Source organism: Fringilla coelebs (genome assembly GCF_963513975.1).
Source record: "Fringilla coelebs genome assembly, chromosome: 2".
Lineage (NCBI taxonomy): Eukaryota > Metazoa > Chordata > Aves > Passeriformes > Fringillidae > Fringilla > Fringilla coelebs.
This window is the reverse complement of record NC_140029.1, coordinates 88,315,459-88,328,919: the sequence shown is the minus strand read 5'-3', so window position 1 is coordinate 88,328,919 and position 13,461 is coordinate 88,315,459. Positions and strand designations below refer to the sequence as shown.

The 13,461-nt window shown below is 39.9% G+C and overlaps 1 protein-coding gene across 2 annotated transcripts in view; it reads right to left on the bottom strand.

Annotated features, from left to right (window-relative positions):
* The window catches only part of TSPAN9 (tetraspanin 9), a 168,286-nt gene that overhangs the window by 124,722 nt on the left and 30,103 nt on the right, over positions 1-13,461 (bottom strand). The window contains exon 3 of one of the 2 annotated variants that reach the window (XM_084226680.1): positions 2,333-2,481. The exons of the other annotated variant lie outside the window; for it this stretch is intronic. Coding sequence (XP_084082806.1) covers positions 2,333-2,417 — 85 coding nt within the window. The 5' untranslated portion in view covers positions 2,418-2,481. The remainder of the gene's footprint in view (positions 1-2,332; positions 2,482-13,461) is intronic. 2 annotated transcript variants of the gene reach the window in all.

The window sequence follows — 13,461 nt, the reverse complement described above, 5'->3', positions numbered from 1 at the left end:
GATGGTCTATCGAGTTCTTGAAACTGGATAACAAACAGATGATATTTGTTATCCAGTTGGGGCTTTTTGAGAGAAAGTGTCAAAAGAACACTTCAGAAAAACAGAGAAACCTCACCTCCCCAGCACAACAAGGACTGGCAGCGGTCCAAACAGAGAATACTGACTAACTTTTGAAATTTGACTGCTTTGAAGTTCTGAAATTCACACTTAGGGTTGATTTGTAAAACTGTCAATTATCCACAATCTTGTTACAAAACCTTTTAATACTAAAAAAGGGAAATATATTCAAGTCTTTATTTTTAAGTGCTTAAGTTCAAAAATATTGGCCTAAATATAGTTCTGTTGATAGAGTTCATTAGTGCATCTATGTTGAACCAAAAGAAACTACAAAGAGTGGTTTGGGGGATGAGAAAAAAGACTAGAAATGAGACTAAATACATTTGTGCAATTGTCTTGAACAGGAAGAAAACTCTAAATTCAATTTCAAGGTTACAACTAGCTTTTATACTCAGCAACAGTTGTGCAATTTTTTTCCTAGTTAAACTGGACTCCTTGTTCTTGAAACAATAAATGTAATTTTTGATACTGGCTTTTGAGGTTGAAAACTTTAGAACTGGGGTCGAGAGGGAAGGCTTTTGGGTGAGATTCAATCACTAAACCTTAATAGAACCAATGACTCATGCAAGAAACAAAGGAAGAAACTAGTGTTACAATAATCCTACTTTGAGATTAAAACCTAGAAATAAAAATCTCACTTAATACATGCAAGGATAAAGTGATACTGTGTACCTTTAAAACAAGGTAGGAAAAGCACATTTCAACATATGCTTCTTTATCCAAATGGCACTGATCCATCATCATACCCTCAGTTGGTTTCTCTTAGAGATATACTAACACTCAAAATAAAGAAGGCACTAGAGTTCCTGAGAGTGACAGGAAACCCAGCAGAGTAAGAAATTTTATACAGAGTTATTTACAGATATTTTCCTGTGAGAAAAGAATGGTAAGAATGTAGCTTGAACATTAACAAATCCACTAAAATATCAGTCTGCCTGGCAGAGTCAGCAGATTTGGAGGGGGATTCAGTGGGGTTGGAAATTCAAACTTCAGCTTGTAATCAGAAAAATCCTACTTTAGAAATTTGAACCAGCAGCTAGAAACATGTAATATAATATAGAGCTCTCCTAAAATGGTACCCAGCTAGAAGGACCTTATACTATGTGAAGCCTGTGACTATTTAGCTAAAAAAAAAAAAAGTCAATGACACTGAAGCTCTTTATTATTCTGCAGGGACCTATTTGTAAGTGAGTGACATGGACAAAATCTGCAAATCTGCATTTCCTTCCTTTTCTTTCCTTGGGAAAGGTGCTGCAGATCATGAGTGCAATTCCTCCATTAGGACGCTGACAGAGCAGAAGTTTATCTGAAATAAATTTCCAACTGAAATAATTTATTCTATTCTAAAAACACTCTCATGAAAAATAAATTAGATCAACTGAATTTTAAAACATCATTCAAAATGTTTATTCAGATTGTTTATTAAGCAATTACACAGCATACTTAGGTAACAGTTTAAATGAAATCAGTTATTAGTTGCTAACGTCTTACTCTCAAGTAGGAAGGCACTTGTAGTGTGGGGTTCTACAGGAGATCCAGCCCATAATCCTGCAAATAACCAAGAAGATCCCTATCTCTGTGGTTTTTCTTAATGTGATTCAAGCATTTTCTGAATTCATTGAGAACTCCTAAGGATGGAAGAAGAGAAGCTCAGTACAACACAGGAAGCCCAGAACTAATTGCTTCCCTGTTGCTTTAGCACAGCAGAGAAATGCAAGACCTGTTGCATTATTATTCTTCCAAGGCACCTCCACATGCCTCAGGAACATCACTGTGTAGCCCTGATTTTCTGGAGTACCAGCAGTTTTCCAGAGAACACTGACAAATACAGCACACCATACAGCCACTGCTGTGTGGTTCAGCCAAGGAGCAGCTCACATGCAAGCTAGTTTAGGCTTCTGGGAGAAAAAAAAAATGATTAAACAAGCAAATAAATAATGAAGATGAAGGAAGAGATTTGGGGATTATTAGGGAATATTTATTTGGCAGGAGAAAGCAAAGAGGACTTGATGAGACTTGTAAGAGATAAGTCTATTAAAAACATTGTTAGCAGAATGAACCAATTAAGTCCACATCCCCAAAGCAAGTTGGCAATCAGTTTTCAACACCTGTTTTCAGACCAAGGCTTGCAGAGTTTAGACATGCTTAAAGTGATCTCCCCAGAACCTCTAGGTCAATAAATACAAGGTAGAAATGCACTTTCAGGACTGCTTACTGTGAGCATTAGCCAGAGCAGATGCGAGTTTCAACCAGCAGCATTCAACACCAGGTGGAGGAGAGCTGGGCATTCTGTCCTGCATGGAGCATATCAAAGCCACGTGGCCAACAAGTCACAGGCTGCTGAAGAGAGCAGGTCCCTCCTGACTAGTAAAAGTAAGAAACAGAAAGGTCCATCCAAGATAGTAATGAATCTGTATTTATTTACAAAAAACACATTTCCTTTAACTCAAAATGTGCTGAGCATTACTTAGGTACACAGACCTAACATCTGCAGCCCCTCAGGGCTTCCTAAAGTCTCATAAGGATTTCCAACTAGGATCTCCTTGACTTACTGGATCTAAAGAATGCATCAAAAGTAGTCATTTGAAGCATTTGTTTCAGACTTTTTATTAGCAGGCACTCTCTAGCATAGGACATCCTTCCCGAATAATTAAAACATAGAAAGGTCACACACAGTCCTCATCAGCAGAGAAATCCAAGAGCCCTGAGGTGGAGGAAAACTTTTTTAAGCTTTACACCATAGAGTTAAACTGCATCCAGCAAACACTCTTTCTCCCTAGGCCACTTGGCAAGGTCCTGCCTTCACTCTGAGCTACCAAAGTAAATGAGAATTTTGTGAAGCTGTATTTGCCACTGTCACTGTCTCCCCTTGACAAATATGCAGATGATACAAAACTAAGATTAGCTGATTGTTATGCCACCACTCACAGGGACCATGACAGGCTGGAGATATGGGCCCACAGGAGCCTCATGAAAAGTGACAAAAGGAAATGCAAAGTCTTTCACCTGAAGAGGAATAACCCCATGCACCAGGACATGCTGGGGGCAGACTAGAAAGTGTCCTAAGCCCATGCACTATACAGAGAACTGACACTGCGAAAGGAGTTGCATCTACTATCTCTTTACAAAGGATTTAATGAAACAAACACGACAGAAAAATACCAAAAACATCTAGAATTGCCAAAGCGTTGTGCAAATGCCCTTGACATTTTTTGAGAGGGAAGAATAGAAGATGACAAGTCCAGTCAGAAGTACTTTGCTTTAAACTGTCTTAGACTGCACAAAATAAGGTTGTATTTGCACAACAGAATTCACAATATGCATCCAATGTAGAAATGAGGGAATATACAATGGCATGATGCTTTCAGTTCTCAGCTGTGCAAATAGAAGCTTTGCATCAGTGAGCACAGATGTCCCTCCCATGACTTCATCCTATACATCCAAGGTCACATGGTTTATTTTGGCACAGAGATACACACATGAGGACTACATGTGCAGGTACAAACCAGTTTAGACCTGAAGGCCTATTCTGTTCCCTGGAATAAATTTCTCCTCCCATTGGTCCAGTAAGTTAAATCTACAGGCATTGTAGCCTGAGGAGAGTTAAGATCTCTATTAAAGAGAACCAGAGCGTAGCAAAGAAAACTGTAATTAACATCTATTTTAGGCCATTTTGTGGGAGCAAGATAGAACCATGCTATGAGTGACTTAGAACTCCACGCTGACCCCCAAGTCCAAATTAAGATGCCCTGCCATGCCCAGCAGGAGTCCATCAGAGACTCTAATCATGGAGAACTGTAATGAAAGAGCAAGGGCACTAGCAGAGTTTTTTTGCAAAGCCAAAGTAAATGCAAAATGGGTATCAGGCAGAAATGAAGATAGCGAGCAGAAAGGAATTCACAGAAGCCATTGATTCAAAATGCACACAAACCTAAAAATCAGCTGAAATTCCCCCACCCCCCAACAGATAGACAGATAAAGTACATCAGAATGAGCAGTGGTTTCATACCTGAAATAGCTTTTTAGGATAAGCCATCTAATATATGATACAACTGTGACAGTCAGTGAGTGACATGGCACTAAAACTGCCAAAAGGAATAAATACTCCAGCATCCAGTGTTAAATCAAATGCTGATAAGGTTAACTACAGTGCAAAAGCATCTGAAAAGCAAAGCATGAGAACAAAAAGGCTTAACAACTTTCTGCCAGCAAGTCTGCAAACCTCATCCTTCAATATTTATGCATCTTATGCATGCCTCTTACCGAGGAACTGACCCTTGCTGCAATCAAAGGTGTAAGTACTGCTTTGGCTGCAGACCATCTAACAATAATACACATGCAAAGCACACAAATGACATTCTCCTTAGCACAGAAGGGGCTGTGCTGCTAATGGAAACGTGGTATTTGGAGACAATGATGAAATTCTAACAGCTGCAGCAGACTGAAGGGTGAGGGGGGAAAAAAGAAAGGAAGCAGAGAGAGATGCAGGGAAACTGAAGGACTGGAGTCAAACTAACAGCTGGGTAAAAGCAGCCTAAGAGAGAGGTATTTTTGGAGTTCCCACATCCTTTTCATCCCTCTTCTATTTTACCAGTTACAGCAAAAAAAATAGTAGCTCATAAATAAACTAATCAGAATTGTTATCATCAGCCCTGTGGGGTCATCATTCATCACATCATGAATCTTCCTTATATAAGCACACAAATATGCTGATGATAAGCACTACAGAAAGCACCTCCACAGAAAAATAAATGCAAAGATGACCAGAAAGTCAAGCCTCCACGGCTGTCATAACCTATACAAAGAGGTTTTGCAGCTACCTAATAGTTTAAAATTCTTGAATAAGAGTCATTAAAAGAAGATAAATGAGCGGGGGAAAAAAATTTCCACTCTGTGTAGGAATGATTGGTAACCAAAGGTCAGTGAGCCTACTTACGCACCTTTCTGTAGATGGTGATGATTTTGGAGTGGGATTACAGGTCTTAAAAGTCCATGTATGTGTGGTGTCAGCAACTGCAGTGGGTGTGTAATTGCTAGGAACTCTAAAGACAGCAGCTACTTGCCTGCTAAACAGGTAGCTAAGCTAGGTGGCTTGGCAGACAGGTATGCATGTGTCTCTGGGAGTCAGGCAACTAGTGGAATTGGATTCTGGAGACATCAGGGTGGTCCTGGCCACCTTTTGGAGAGACTCAATCTGGAAGTCACCTGAAGACCTGCTAATGGATGGACTCTACGCCCAAGGCTAACAACTGGAGGATTCACAGCGCAGGGGATGCAGGAGTGGGGAGTTGTCCATGCTTGTCCGGGAGTGACGGGGTCTTTACCAGAAACAGATGGGGAGCTGCAGCCCTGTGCACTTGTATGTTCAGGTTATCAAGCAATCCCAGGCAAATGGCAGTTTTCTCTTTTTCTGCCTCAGGAAAATGAAAACAAAAAACCAGCTCTCACCTTGACAAGGAGACAATTTAAATGCTCATGTCACCTACGAATTCCAGCATGTTCCTACTATGTCAGTTTGACAACCTATTTAAGTATGAACAGAGGAAACTATCATCTATTGATAGGAGGGTAGGAATAGCTAGAAGATGGAGGAGTTAACTCCATGGCTACTTCCATACAATCAAGTATTCAGTACTAGGTAGCATCAGTGAAATTACCTTAATTTCTTAGATGCACCAGTACACATACTCAGCGTTGGCAACTTCAGTTTGGCTGTACATTCTGAAATTGCAGGGTTGTTTTGTTTTCTTTAATTCTAGTTTGTACTGGTAAACTTAAGAGGGGTGGGAAGGGAGTGGAGATTCTGATTATGGCTGTGGAAAGTAAGTTGAAAGAGTGAGCTTTAATGGGAAATAAAACGAAGGCAAAATAGCTTTAAAATCAAAAAGGATGAGTGGCAGAGAGGAAGGAAATAGGGGGATAAAGGGTAAAGCTTTGTCCTATCTCTCTTTCACTCATTTCATACAAACATCAGTCTTTCTTCCACCATACTGCTGGTGCATCTAAATTTCTAGCACAGAGGAACAAATAATCTAAGTAAACACATATATTTTTTTTTTTAATTTTTTTTTAAATAATCCTCAGAAGGCATTCTTCACATGGCTCAAAAGCAAAAAAGAGACTGGCTTGGGTTTTTTCCTCCATCCCTTATTTTCACATTATACTTTTTATGTGAGCTGTGGAGCAGACAAAGAAAGAGCAAAAAAAGCAAGCTTAGAAGAGGCCATCCTTAAACACATTACTGGTAATTATTTTGTGATTTTATATTTACTTTCTATTGAATTGATTCTTCTCATGAATGCAGATCGGCTAAGAAGAACAGGCTGCAACTAGAGTAGCAGCAGCCACATTTGTTCTTTGTTCTGAAGGGAGCAGGATTAGAATAATGCATGCATGTTATTCACCGCCACTCCTTTTTTTTTTTTTTATTACCTTTAATTACATTTTCAGACGATGCTGCCCTGTCCTATATATATACTTATGCTACATGAACAGACACAACATCTCTTTGTGTTGCCCTACATCTTGGGCATTTGCACACTCCTGATCAAACAATGAGCTGGCGGGAAAGGGAGCTGATCTTAACTCACGGAAGAAAGAGTTCAGTGAGACATGAAGATGCACAGTAGGATTTTTTCCCCAATCTAAGGTTATCAAAACAAGGCTCCAAAGGAGCCACTGTCTCACACAACACAGTTTTTTTCAGTGCTTGCTTGTGTTTTTGTGGGGCAATTTTTGTTTTCGTCTTATTAATGCAAATTGTACACCAAAATGCTTTATGTCATTAGTTAGGAGGAGACAAAAGCAGGAGGCACGGGGTACCTCTCAGCTGAGCCTGGAAATGAGAGGGAAACTTGCTGGAACGAACCGACACAGATTTCAGCAGGGCAGAGGCAGCAGCTGTTGCACTGACAGTAATTAGATTGAGGACCTGAGGAAGGGAAAGGATAGAGCCGTGAAGGAACACGATGCCGAGGGACACATTTCTGAATCAGCAGGTTGTTACACATTTTAAAGGTGGGAGAAATAGAGTAATTCCCACAAGAATGACAGCATCTTACTTGTAGATAAAAACTTGTTCAAAAGCTTTTAAACAAATAGTGGTGATGATATATTCTCTGAAACTTATAGCACAAAATGTTGATGTTAATATCTTTTACTCCTTTTTCATGCCAACACCCTTTTTTTGCATACAGGCTACACAAAGTTATAATAGAAAAATACAATCCCTAGTAACTGACTGGATGAGAGGAACTTCATTTTGTCAAGCTGAATATGTCTCACAAGCAGCATCCCATCTAGCAGATGGAAATACTAAAGTAGTGGCTGACATAACTACTGTACCATTATTACCAAGCAGTTCCAAGAACTAGAAGCAGATTTCCCCACCCCTGAATATAACCTTTTCTATTAACTGCTGCCTTAGACAGCCAGCACCTCCTCATAAAATGCTCTTTGAAGACTGCTGATTATTTCTCTCCCTCTTTCCTCACTCCCAGTTCCTGAATTTTCCTGATGTAACAGACACTTCTCAAGACACCCAAGCAAGACTCAGTTGACCACCATCTGGAAGGCAATCAGAAGCTCCCTCTAGCAAATGAATATGAATCAGAATATGAATCCCACTCCTGTTCTGCAGCAGGATAGGAATGCACAGCTGTTACTACATCTCATTTCAGAGAGGCATCAGAAACTTGACATTCATGACCACCCCAAGCACATTTTGAAACTCTGCCCTGCTCAGGTCCTCACTGGCAAGCAGCCAGGCCTTGATGGCTGGGACCACTGTGCATGAAATGTATCAGATGGCATATTTCCTTTTGTCATTTCTGGGAACTGGATTAAGCATGAGAACTGCTGCGACACTTCATCTTGCTCCCACTGCCCTCCTACCTCAAATGGAGATAGAGCATTAGTCTGTAGTCTTACAAAGATGTAGCCAATAGATAAAACACAACCCAGCCTGCACTTGTTGCTCTCTAATGCAAATGACACTGAGTTATGGAATATGTGATGACATTCCACAGCAGGCATATAAATGTAGTGCAGCACATTCACTATAAAGAAATACCCCTAAACTATAATTCCTTGCTGCCTCATCTCTCAAATCAAGGAGGTGTTTAGCACTTATGTGTTAGTAAAAGTCTTGTGAGAAGCTGCAATAATTCAGGTTATTAAAAACAATACTACAAAAAACTCCAGGAAGACAAGAGTAGCAGGCTGAATAGCAAGTAAGTTTTTAATTAGAAGTTACACCTTCAAATGAAGGTTTGTGGTTTCACAGGTCAAGTCAAAAACCATGGCATGTTGGCTGCAGGAGATTTTTGGCTTCTCTATTGTAACAGGGACTTCACAGATACCTACATCAGGTCACTCAGGGCTACTAACGCTTTGTGATCCCACATCTAGGCAGGGAATGGCAATAAACACCTTTCTTTATGACACACTTCAGCTCTAAACACCAGCAAAGCTTCTGTTCTTCCTGCATCTATGAATTAAAGCTCAGGTAGTCTACAGGAAAAAGTGAGAAAAGAAAGAAGAAAATGGGGTGTGAAGAGGAAAGAAAGGTTTAGGTGGTTTTTTCATTCTTAGCTGTTTGACCACCACATTTGCACCGGCCTTTTGGTTTTTATTTGCAATAATGTTTTGGCAGTTCCCTGCTCAGCTGTAGTGAGCAAGAAGGTGACACGGCATCTTTGTTGTGGACAAAGTTTTGCTGTGGGAAGTTTTGAGCTGATGAAAACAGCAATGTCCATGTACACTGCATGTTGGAGAAAAAGCCACACACTATGGAAATGATCCCTTTGGCCAGAGGCAGGATTTACATAAGGAAGAGAAACACTACAGTTTCAATCAAAAGCTCAACAGTTTCCCCAGCTGAATGCTGGAGAAAGACTTACTAAAGACTTTTTATCCTAACTAAAGACTTTTTATTCTAACTAAAGACTTTTTCCATTTCTGCAGCTACCCCTTAAGTCATTTCATCTCAACTCAGACTGAGTTCAGTTCTGGTTATAATACAAAAGAAAATTCATTTATGATATACATCTTGAAGACCTCAGTATCAACAATTTAATTCTTTTTTGTTTTGCTTTTTTTAATGATGAAAGTCTCACAAGGGTGTAAGGATATCTCCTGAAGCTCCGCATTTTGACAGGACTGGGATGCTGGACTGTAGCTGACACACATCAGAACAACTGACTGCACCAAGCCACACCACATCACACATTCTGAAGCTGCAGTCTCTATTACTGCCTCAAGGATCTCCACTTAGAGCTGTATTCTGCAGCACAGATCCGGTCTCACACATACCAACAGTTTCCAAGCCGCAGCCTTTGCCTGCAATGCCCTTCAACAATGCTTACAGAAAGAAACCCAAGAAGCTAAAAGCAAGGCTAGAGCTCTAATGAGCACTAGTGACTGCATGGGCAGAGCACACCGACCACAAAGCACTACTTAGGCAAGTACTGCCATCAGTAGGCCAATGAAGACTTGGGGTCATTTGTCTACACCTCGGTTTTGCCTATGCAGACATGCTGTCTGCCTCAATCCCACACTTAAATTGGCACAGATTGGAAATTCATGCTGTATCATCACATCAGCAAAATTCAGCTTGGTACTGTACATCCTTCCACCTAAAGAACTGATTTAAACTACAGCTCCAACAGGAAACTTACTGATACACCTCCACAAATAAAAAGGCTTACAGTATAATAAATAAGCTGCAACACTGAGCTCCTGCATGGCTATTACTGCATATCCACAGTGCACTCACAACATTAGGCTTTTTTTTCCCCCCAACTCTTACAGTTCCAATTTGTTTTCCATGATACTGAAGGGCTCCTATTCCCAAGCTTGCTTTTTGCAAAGCAGCTCCTGAAATGTAATTCACTTGGTTGACACAGTTACACTGAAGTAGCTTACTGACATTCCAACAAATTACTTTTCTGACAGTCTGCACAAGCCTCCTGATTTCATGTTTACCTGTCTATCAAGTTGTTCTACCACAAAGAAATTCCTATTTCTACAATCTCATCTCTCCTGAGAAGTTCCAACTTTGAGTCTTCTCCCAGGCTGCCTTATAGAGTTGAACTATTAGCATCCCCCATCTTCTTTTGTATCTTCTACATAACCTTGAGTGTTACCCATCTGCTTTAAAGTTACTTTATGTACCCTGTGAACTTTAAAAACATGAACTTTGAACATTCAAGAAAGCAAACGGAGAAGAATGCCAAGACTGCAATCTAATTGAGAAGAAAATCCATGGAAACTACTATCAGTGACATGTAACATCTGTAACAAGATCTGAGCCATCCACAGAAAATCTTGCTAACACTCAGCCTCTCCTTTTCTCTACCTAGACATGGCAGTATTAAGAAGCTTAGTTAATGGCTTTCAGTTTGATACTAAAAGAGCTGATGTTCAGTCAGTGCAGAGCCACTCTAAATAAAACCACTGGCAAAATAAACCAGCACTCAGTATGACAGCTCGCCTTCAGCAGGGCCAGTGGGCAACAATCGAACCTTTCCAGCAGAAGGGAGGACTTTTCATGTCCCTGTTAAACGGGTTAAACATGTCTCCAGGCATTCTGCTTTTCCCATGTGTCTGATGGAATTTAGAAGCATCAGCTGCAGCTCACTGGTCCACCTTCAAATCCACCTGGTTGTTCATGGGGCAACTTTATTTGTTTTATATTAATAACATTAATTGCCATTAATACTGTATAGGCAGAAGTGAAGCAGCAACTCCTACACTACCTGCTGGTTACTTAAATTAATTTTTCCTGAGGTCTCTTCTTCCCACAAACTGGTCCTGGTTCTTGTGTTTGCTCTCAAAACCAACCGAGCTTGTATTCTGTGACTCAAAGGTGCTTTTATCTGCTGAGCACTTCCTTCACTCTTCTGCTACACCTAAAAGCCTGCAAGCTTTCACAGCCTTCCTATCTTAGACAAGCTACTACAGCACTAACTATTGACAAACCCTTTTCTTGCATACTGCATTATGATGCAATTAGAAAGGGTCCTGATAGAGCAACAGGTAGGAAATAAAAGGACAAAAATCAATTTATGGGCTCGCTCCAGGAATGTCAAGACATCAATCAAATATGAGTAGTAAAGGCAGGCATCTTCTCATCATTTGGGCAGCTCACAAAACACAGTGGCTGCAGGTTTAACATTTCCCATTCAGATGCCTGTCTTACTGCTGGCCCTGAGTCACTAAGTGCAGGGACTTAAAATAGGGAACACGTCCATCTTAAACCTCTAATAAAGGAAAACAACAGAATTTTCCTTAAGGTGCTATCCTCAGCTTTTCATCCTGAAATTCAAGATTTCCACAAAGCTGTTGCACTTTACCTTGAAGTTTACTTTCTCTCTGTAATTGCTTTTAAGCAATTGTTGCCTAACTGGGTACAAGAATTCTCAATGAGCTACCTATCTGATTTAAAGCACAAGATTTCTGGACACTCTCCTTCTGGTTTTGGGGTGGCAAAGGGTTTAAATCTATACAAATCAGGGTGCCATAGTTCTGCATATGTACACAGTTTTAGAAAAAGATTCCCAGCAATCAGGGAGAGGAAAGAAGAGCGACAAAGCAAGGTATGCTTCAGGTTCAGTTTGCATCCACTCAAGGTGAATAATGTAGCGATCATTGGAAAGCAGAGGGGAAAGTGTCTACACTGAATCAGCTATTCCTCTGCATGCTTTTTACTCTTGATAATCAGGCACAAAAAAAAAATTGTGCAAAATCCCACTTGGATAATCAGTCTCTTTCTCATCGAAAGTGAAAATCATCCTGCTGCCAAGAACACGCCTTTTTGTTAAGACACAAGTTTAGTTTTCAATACATTTATCTGTGAATAGAGAGTAACTATTTGGAATTTGAGGAATTTCTATACTGTCAGTCTTCATGACTGCACTGAAACACCATAATTTCTCCTCAAGGCTCAGCTCAGGCAGTCCTGCAGTGGCAGAGGTTCAGATATGTTTTTTCAAGTGTTTCAGAACCAAGACATTATTGTTTCAAAGCCCTCTCTCTGAGCTCTAACTTCAACAGAAAATAACACCCAGTGATTCACCACAGAAACAAAAAGAAACACTAATTTTAAGTTGTTCCATCACATCAGGGAGGGATGACTTATGCTTTAAAAAATAAGTAGCAGAGAGTATTAAAAAACCATTTTTACCTTCCAAGCAAAGACTTGTTTTACGGCAGAAAATCTATTCTCTAGATGATAAGTAATATAAAATAAGTCTGAACTGTTGTCCAGACAAAACCTATTTCCTGACCAACCCTTCCAACCTATATCTCAAATACATGCATCCTCATAGGATGTTCAGGGAACATACTGATGAGACTCTTTGTCCCAGGGCATCAGAATTAGTGTGCCTGGAAGCTGCACTGGATTTCTTAATGAGCTGAAATCAGACTGTTAACAAATTATGGCTGAAGCTGGGGATGCTCTATTCTGTTCTGACTGCCAGTAGACACTTTCTCTCAGTAGGGACTAAAAAAAATGTGAGAACTGGGTGGAAATTTCTTCTATTAGCTCCAGTACCTCTGTTCTATACCTGCCTCCAAATATGCTATGAAGCTTCAAACTACTGGAATTATAGATACCACCAATTACTGCTACTTGTCTTGACCCAGTAAAAAGCCAGATGGAGGTCTAAGCAAGAAACAAACAAAAGATAAGAGCAGCTGAGAGTGAGATTATTCCCAGCAATGTGCAATTTAGGTGAAGCCTATGAATTCCTGGCAAACTGCCCATGAGAATGCTGCTTAAGCCAAATTGAATACCTCTGACCTATGGATGTTTACAGAAAGGCAGCAGTCATAGACCGCTGCAGGGATAAATGAATGGGACTAAAAAAATTAAACAAGAGAAGAAAAAGCCAGGACCAGACTTAAAATTTTACAAGTACATTGAGTTCTTCTAGCTATGGCTGACTTATCCATGACCCTGAAGACAGTTTGAATACTTAAGTATTTACTGATTGTTGAGTCAATCATTCATTCAGCCTAATTTCTGGTTAAAATAAATTTTAAAAACAGACATTTTAAAATTGTGGAAATTAAGCTGGTTTGATTTCTTTATGATAGCCTCAGACATACAGACTAATACGAGATTACATCAATTTGATTAAATGCCCATCAATCTGGCATGTCCCACATCTTAATTTTTAAGTAGGTGGTCAATTTTACAGAAAGGGATGGGGGAAAATCCACAGAAAACAGCATCTGTTATACTTTAAAAGCTAACTGTACTTATAAAAAGCAAATTTTTTCTTTTGTGTCCTTTCTTTATTTTTTCCACTCGCATTTATCTTCCCTTCCTATCCAACG